This window comes from Pristis pectinata, chromosome 3 (assembly GCF_009764475.1).
Source record: "Pristis pectinata isolate sPriPec2 chromosome 3, sPriPec2.1.pri, whole genome shotgun sequence".
Lineage (NCBI taxonomy): Eukaryota > Metazoa > Chordata > Chondrichthyes > Rhinopristiformes > Pristidae > Pristis > Pristis pectinata.
In genome coordinates, this window is record NC_067407.1 from 22,797,358 (window position 1) to 22,805,944 (window position 8,587).

Consider the following 8,587-nt stretch of genomic DNA (forward strand, 5'->3'; position numbering starts at 1 on the left):
ATTGTCACATAAGAAAATAGCTTTGTTCTTTACCAAGTGTCTAGGTAGCATGACTTGTTAACACATTGACTTGTTGAGAGGAAATGACTCAATAGAGCTTGTCTGTAACAGGGTAAGGTTGTATCATTATTTCCAAACAAGACATGCCTATCCACAACAAGATTCCAGGCCGTGAATGAATATTGTTGAACATCCTCGAATGCTCTTCACAATCTGTTTTCCTACCTATCTTTATGTAATCAGCAAATTCAGCAACTACACCATTGGACCCTTTATCCAAGTGATTTATAAAATCTGGAAAAAGTTGAAAACGCAACACTTATTGCTGTGGTACACCACTCATGACATCTTGCCAAGTGGAAGGCTCATTCCTATCAACCCTCTATTTCTTGAAAGCCAGGGGATTTTCTATCCATGCCAGTATAGACATTTTTCTAGACATTTATTAGTCACATGTACATCGAAACACACTGTGAAATGCCGCTTTTTGTGTTACTGAGAATGTGCTGGGGGCAGCCCGCAAGTGTTGCCACTCTTCTGGCGCCAACATAGCATGCCCACAGCTTCTAACCTGTACATCTTCGGAATGTGGGAGGAAACCAGAGCACCCGGAGGAAACCCACAGAGACATGGGGAGAACGTACAAACTCCTTACAGACAGCGGCGGGAATTGAACCTGGCTTGCTGGCGCTGTAATAGCGTTACGCTAACCGCTACACTACCGTGCCGCTCTTACACAGTGAGCTCTTTTTTTTGCAATAACCTTTAATGGGGCATCTTATTAAATGCCTTCTGGGAATCTAAGTATAATACATTCACCAAATCCTCTTTATTCACAGAACATGTTGCTTCTTCAGAGAACTCTAACTGGTCAACCATGATTCTCTTTCACAATACCATGTTGATTTTGCCCAATTATCTTAATTATTTTCAGGTGCCCTGCTATAATGTCGTTAACAAAACCTTGCTTGCCTCCAATTTGATCTGTTTGAAACCGCAACATAACTTGTAACTTGAGCCTTTCATGCAATGTGACATATTTTGTAGATCGCTTACAATAAACCTATATAGAATTCCTTGAAAAGTGCCCAACAGCATTGACCATAGCCCCAACAAACATCACCAGAAAACAGATGGCAAGTACACAGAGCTAGTGGCCATAGTGTGATGAAGGGTATTTTGAGATGCCTTAGCACCACGACACAGAAAACGTCTTTTATCATGCTTCATACTTCATTTTCGGAATTCTGACCAAATGGAGTTCGGATAATAGTCCACCATTCATTGCAGTGATCTTTCTTGCCTTGGCAGCTTTTGTCTGGGTAATGTCTTGTAAAATGCATGACTTTTCTTTTCAAGAACATGCTAAAAATGCTCAACAACTGAAGCAACAGTGGTGGAGAGAGAAACAAAGTAAATTTCTTATGTCAATGAAGTTGTCTAAGGTAGCGATAGAGATTGGAGTAAAGCACAGTAATGCCAGCCTGTGACAGGATGTTCACTCTCCTCTCCTCATTCAACAGTAGTCAGCACATAATCTGTTTTAACAGTTCCGATCATTTTGTCAGAAATCTGAACCTGGTTATAACTGTTAAAAAGTTCACAAGTCGTTGTGCACATTGGCACAAGTGACATACGTAGAAAAATGGATGAGGTCCTGTGGAGTGGATATAGGGAGTTAGGAAAGAGGTTAAAAAGCAGGACTGCAAGGGTAGTAATCTCTGGATTACTTCCCGTGCCATGTGCTAGTGAGGGTAAGAATAGGAGGATATAGCAGATGAATGTATGGCTGAAGAGTTGGTGCCAGTGGCAGGCATTCAGATTTTTGGACCATTGGGATCTCTTTTGGGGCAGAGGTGACCTGTACAAGAGGGACAGGTTGCACTTGAACTGGAGGGGAACCAATATCCTAGTGGGCAGATTTGCTAGAGCTACTAGGGAGGGTTTAAACTATAATGGGGGGGGGTTGGAATCCAAAGCAGCAGTGAGGCAGTCGGGAGGCTGGAAGTTGATTCAGAATTCAACAACAGTAAGTTCAGTAGACAAGACAGACAGCAGTATAGCAGGGAGCAAGGAAAGACTGTTGGATTAATTTGCATTTATTTCAATCCAAGAGGCGTGACAGGTAAGGCAGATGAATTCAGGACATGGATAGCTATGTGGTACTGGGATACTATAGCCGTTACAGAAACATGGCTAAGGGAGGATAGAACTAGCAGCTATATGTTCTAGAGTACAGATGCTATAGGCAGGATAAAGTTGGAGGAAAGAGAGGAGGGGGAGTTGCATTTCTGATTAGGAGAACATCGCAGCAGTAGTCTGAAATGAAATTACTGAGGGATCATCCAGTGAGGCTTTATGGGTGGAGCTGAGAAATAAAAAGGGGATGTTCACCTTGTTGGTATTGTACTATAGGCCCCCAATAGTCAACAGGAATTTGAGGAACAAATATGCAGAGAGATTGTGAAAAGTTGCAACAATAATAGGGTTGTCATAGTAGGGGATTTTAACTTTTCTAAAACAGACTGGGACTGCCATAGTGCTAAGGGCTTAGATGGGGTGGAATTTGTTAAGTGCATCTATAAATGATAGAAAATGTTGCTCTCTCTCTGGTGATGCCAGGACAGCTCAAATTTCCCATCAGCAAACCATTCCTGCAAACTCCCTGCATTTGCCTTCAACTGTCTGGTAATTTATGATGGTTGCAAGGTTGTGGTTAATGGGGATGATCTCTCAGCCACTGCAAACTGCAGTTGATCAAATGTTTATATTTGCCTTGGACAGTGACAAGATAAAGTACCATCTCTGGGGCAAGTAATGCCTCAGAATCTTTCACAGTTCACGAAACCCATCCAACAATGGAGCAGACCTGGCTAGCACTCAGTGCTGGTTGCGGAAAACTCCATTCTGTAAAGTAGGTTGTGTTGCGTCATTGAGGAAGCAGCTGCATTAGCCACATGTTGTCTGACCGGATGGAGATTGTGCAATTTGTAGTTCTTTCCTCACTAGTGTAGGCATATGAAGTATATGCAATGCAATGTGTAGTTTTTATTGTGTTGACACATACAAGGTTTTGGTTGATTTTTCAATACATTGTCTAAGATTCTATAGTATCAGTTTCAACAGCCATACTGGAATGCCCAACATAATACACTGATTCTTTGTGAGAGGGATGTGATCAAATAAAAACATTTTGTTTATTCTCCATATCAAGGCAACCTATATATAACTCTACCCGATTTATTGTTACATGCATGATTTGTTTTCTGCATATTTCAAAAAGACCTCATTGCAATGATTCAATGTAGAAAATCAGGAGACTTTCACCTGCATATTTGCCTTCAGATTAATTTCAAACATTAAGCCACCTGTACATTTTTCAGAAAATCCAAGATACCTTCTTGTGTGAGAAACACTGTCCTTCCATCATTTTGGCAGTTAACTTCAAAAATAGCAGGATCTTCCAAAATCCTCTTCCCTGCAATGATAACGTATGGATAACCCAAGTGGCTGGCATCTTTCAACCTCTTGCCAATGGTCAAATGACTGCGGTCATCCAACAGTACCTCTCCACGAAGTTGGGGGACAGTGTCCATCAAATTATCATACAGCAACTCTAACAGATGCAAATTCAGTTCTTCCTTGCTGCCCTTCTTAGGTGAAATGACACACACCTGATAAGGGGCCAGGAGACTGGGCCACCGAATGTCATTTTCGGTCGACAAAACCTCTACTGCTGCTGCTAGTATGCGTGTGACCCCGAGACCAAAGCAACCCATCTCTGACAGGATGGGCTTGTTCTCACTATTAGAGTACGAGGCACCAAAAACCTGTGAATACTTGGTCCCAAGATAAAAGGTGTGTCCCACCTCGATGCCTCTGCTTTCTGTCAGTTTTCCATCACACTGTGGGCAGTTTGGTTCTACTTCCTTCATTGTTTCCACATTGGCAGCAAAATGGCAGTCTGAGCACATCAAGAGACGATCCTCCCCAATCTCTGCTGGCAGCTGAAACTCATGTGACAGCTTACCACCAATACTGCCAGTGTCTGCCTGCACCTTTACAAACTGCAATCCCAACTGATCAAATATGCGACCATAAGCACTAGAAACAAGGTTATAAGTTTCCTTGGCTGCTTTTTCTGAGATGTCAAATGTGTACATGTCTTTCATATAGAACTCCCTTCCACGGAGCAAACCAAAACGTGGTTTAGGCTCATCTCGGAACTTCCTTGTCACTTGATATAGCATCAATGGTAGCTGTTTGTATGAAAGATTCCCCTGCATGGCCACAAGCTCAGTCACAGCTTCCTCATGTGTCGGACTTAAACAGTAGTCCATGTTGTGCCTGTCCTTTAGTCTGAATAGTTCCTTCCCCAGGAGGTCCCAACGTTCACTGACTTTCCACAGGTTCGCAGAGGTGAGGCTGGGCATGTTCACCTTCTGGCCCCCAATGGATTGCATTTCCTCATCAATCAGGCAGATAAGTTTCTCCATGGCACGGACTGTATACGGCAGATAGTGAAAGCAGCCCGGACTGGCTGGCTGAATGAGGCCTGCCTGAAGCATCAGTCTCTGGCTCTTGCAGGTGAGCTCACTTGACCGACCAACTCCAACCATTCTGTCCTCATGGAGGTTCATGGGCTGAAAGAGGTGAGATAACAATAGACGTTTCCACCTACCATGGTGAAAATGGGACCTCTGCAAATACAAGAACCCACAGGTGAGGTTCTTGAACAATCCTCCTGAGGAAGAATGTATTGCCACTTCCATTAGAAATCTGACAGATACTTCTAGACAGAAAAACAAAATCAATGACAGCCCTGAAAAATCAACATGCTTTCAAAATCTATACATTGGTTACTGAGGAAGGAAAACATCATGTCATGTGTATATTCAAAGACAATCCTCCCCAAATTTCAGCTGGCAGCTGAAATTCATGTGATATCTTACTGAAAGGACCCCTTGTACGATGAACTTTTGATCTTTCAATCTACCTCATCATGGCCCCTGCACCTTATTTGTACCGCACTTTCTCTGTAACTGTACTATTATATTATGCATTCTGTTCTTGCTTTTCCTTTTGTACTACCTCGATATACTTATGTTTGAAATGATTTGTCTGGATGACATGCAAAACAAAGCTTTTCACTGTATCTCAGTACATGTGACAACAAAATAAACCAATTACTGCCAATGCTGGTTGGGTGCACCTCTACTTTACAAATTGCAATCCCAAACAGTCACATAAATGACCATAAGCACCAGAAACAAGAGTGCATGCTTCTTTGGTGTGGTAATTGGTGAAGTAAATAGAGTCATAGATTCATACAGAATAGAAACAGGCCCTTCAGCCCAACTTGTCCAGGCCGACTAAGGTGCCCACCTAAGCTGGTCCCATTTGCCTGCATTTGGCCCATATCCCTCTAAACCTTTCCTATCCATATAGTTATCCAAATGTCTTTTAAATGTCGTTACTGTATCTGCCTCAACTACTTTCTCTGGCAGCTCGTGTCATATACTTAGCGCACTCTGTGTGAAGAGGTCCCTCTCACCTTAAACCTATGCCCTCCAGTTTTTGGTTCCCTTTCCCTGGGAAAAAGACTGTGTGCATTCACACTATATATTCCCCATCATGATTTTATACACCTCTATCAGGTCACCCCACAGTCTCCTACACTTGAAGGAATGAAGTCCTAGCCTGCCCAACCTCTCCTTATAACTCAGACCTTCGAGTCCTGGCAACATTCTCATAAATCTTCTTTGCACTCTTTCCAGCTTAGTGCCGTCTTTCCCATAAAAGGGTGACTGTACACAATACTTCATATGCAACCTCACCAACATCTTGCAGAAATGCAACATAACATCCCAACTCCTATACTCAATGCCCTGACTGATGAAGTCCAGCATGCCAGATGCCTTCTTCACCACCATATCTACCTGTGATGCCACTTTCAGCGAACTATGTACTTGCCCAAGTCCCTCTGTTCCATAACACTCCCCAGGGCCCTACCATTCACTGTATAAGCCCTACCCATTATAGTGTACACTTTCGAGGGTTATTACAATGAGGGATGAGTTCTGGGAACCATAAAATGTTTCTACATGAGATCCGGGGTAACTATTGAGCATCCAAGTAGTTTTTCTGTTTGTGATTAGGTCGCCTATTTAATCCTGTGGAAAATTTGTTGGAACTCCATGGCCTTGATCAAGGATTTGATTGACGGTGTCAGGAGGTGAGCATGCCTGGGAGCTCAGCCTTGAGAGTGAGTAATCAGGACCTGGGGTTGATTTGAATTTAGGTGGAGCGGTGGAGGACGTCAATCCCAGCAGTAATGCCCTGGTATCAGAGCAACTCTGGGCCTGGGCTACCTGCTCGAAGCTGCAGAGAAGGAGCGGGAATCCAAGGTCAATTACTGCCAAACTGTGCCCTCCCCCTGGGCCAAAGGACAACACTGTAACCGAGCACCTCGATGCTGCCCCTCAAACCCCCCCAGCCCCAATCCCAGACCCAACCCCAATCCCAATCCCAATCCCAACCCCAGCTCCAATCCCAACGCAAACCCCAATCCCAAACCCTGCCCCAATCCCAACGCCAGCTCCAATCCCAACCCCTGCCCCAGCCCCAATCCCAACCCCAATCCCTACCCCAACACCAGCCCCAACCCCAACCCCCGCCTCACTTGCCTGCCGACTACACGTCGGGCGCATGCGCAGCTACTGCGACGGGTCGGCGCTCGGCTCAGAAAGTGCAAAATCGCGAATCTCGCTCCCATCCGTCAGTCTGCGCTCGAGCTAACCAGCCGAAGTTTCTCAACATTTAGAATTCACGATTAACCCTGCGAGTGGAAGTCCTGATTATCATATTGCAAGAAGTGGCCACGGGATGAATTATTGCAATTATGAAAGCAGATGTCTTGTTTTTCCTCCACTGTCTGTAATGTAGAAAGGCAGGCTTTCATGGGAAGTCGTGCCTTTAACGTTCCTTTCAGGACCTGCAAAACCAAAGGCAAAGTCGAGTTTATTGTCATATGCACAGGTGTAATGAAAAACTTGCAGCAGAATCACAGGCACATAGCATCAGACAAGCAGCATTCACAAGGAAAAAAATACATCAATTATACATATAATATTCACAATTTTTACAAGAAAGAACACAATTAGAACCAAAAAGTCCATTGTTGTGCAAAGTGATCAAAATTACATCCAGTGAAATATTGCTGAAATGCATTCAGTGTTGAGCTGAAGGAAAAGTTTTGTAAAGTTTCAATTCTTCAGAATTATACTACTCACCAATTATTTTAACCAATTCATGGAATGTAGACGATGCAAACAAAAGCGCCGTTTACTGTTCATACTTAATTGCCCTGATAGCCAGTTAAGACTAAACTACATTTATGGGTCTGGTGTCACATTTAGGGCAGATCAAGTAAAGATATCAGATATGCTTCCCGAAAGATTAGCATTTTATTCCAGAATTCTTTAATTCCTTTTAAATTCTGAACCATTGCAATTTGCCAACCACCAAAACAGGTCTACAGCAGACACTAACTCCCTGGCCATACATTCATCTCTGGAGCATCTGGACAGTAAAAACACCTATGTTAGACTATTGTTCATTGACTACAGCTCTGCCTTCAATACTATAATTCCAAGCAAACTCATCTCCAAACTCCTAGACCCAAGACTCAGCATCCCCCTTTGCAATTGGATCCTTGATTTTCTGACCAACAGACCACAATCAGTAAGGATAGGCAGCAACACGTCCACCATGATTATTCTCAACACTAGCACTCCAAAAAGCTGTGTCCTCGGCCCCCTACTCTACTCCCTATACACTCATGACTGTGTGGCCAGATTCTGCTTTAACTCCATCTACAAGTTTGCAGATGATACCACCATAGTGGGCCGTATCTCAAATAACAATGAGTTGGAGTACAGGAAGGAGACGGAGAGCTTAGTGACATGGTGTCATGACAACATCCTTTCCGTCAATGCCAGTAAAACAAAAGAGCTGGTCATTGACTTCAGGAAGTGGGGGCAGTGCACATGCTCCTGTCTACATCAGCAGTGCAGAGGTCGAGACAGTTGACCGTTTCAAGTTCCTAGGAGTGAACATCACCAATAGCCTGTCCTGGTCCAACCACATTGATGCCACGGCCAAGAAAGCTCACCAGTGCCTCTACTTCCTCAGGAGGCTAAAGAAATTTGGCATGTCCCCTTTGACCCTCACCAATTTTTACCAATTCACTGCAGAAAGCATCCTATCTGGATGCCTCACGGCTTGGTATGGCAACTGCAGAGAGTTGTGGACACAGCTCAGCACATCATGGAAACCAGTCTCCCCTCCATAGACTCTGTCTACACTTCTTACCAACTCCATAAACAGCCAGCATAATCATAGACACACAAGGGGTTTAAACACTAAGGGGTTTAAAAACCTTTAAACTCTGAAGTTTAATCTGATATCCCTTCAATCCAACTTTTTCCAGCCATTATTGCCCAGAAAGTTTGGTTCTGTATTCAGTATTCCTAGCCTCTTCCACGTGGATGGCACAGTGTTGCGGAACTTGGAATTACCTCACAGT

General features: G+C 43.7%; 1 protein-coding gene across 1 annotated transcript; it reads right to left on the reverse strand.

Moving 5' to 3' along the window:
- Nucleotides 1-2,720: 2,720 nt before the first annotated feature.
- pars2 (prolyl-tRNA synthetase 2, mitochondrial) lies at nt 2,721-6,696 on the reverse strand. The gene is made up of 2 exons (XM_052012068.1): nt 6,683-6,696; nt 2,721-4,792 (listed from the first exon to the last, which is right to left on the reverse strand). The coding sequence occupies exon 2, from the start codon at nt 4,770-4,772 to the stop codon at nt 3,360-3,362; it is 1,413 nt and encodes a 470-aa protein (XP_051868028.1). The 5' UTR covers nt 4,773-4,792; nt 6,683-6,696; the 3' UTR covers nt 2,721-3,359.
- Nucleotides 6,697-8,587: the final 1,891 nt, after the last annotated feature.

Bases quoted from the DNA above. Each gene is read 5' to 3' on its own strand.
- pars2 (XM_052012068.1), bottom strand. From the start codon at position 4,772: ATGGAAGTGGCAATACATTCTTCCTCAGGAGGATTGTTCAAGAACCTC.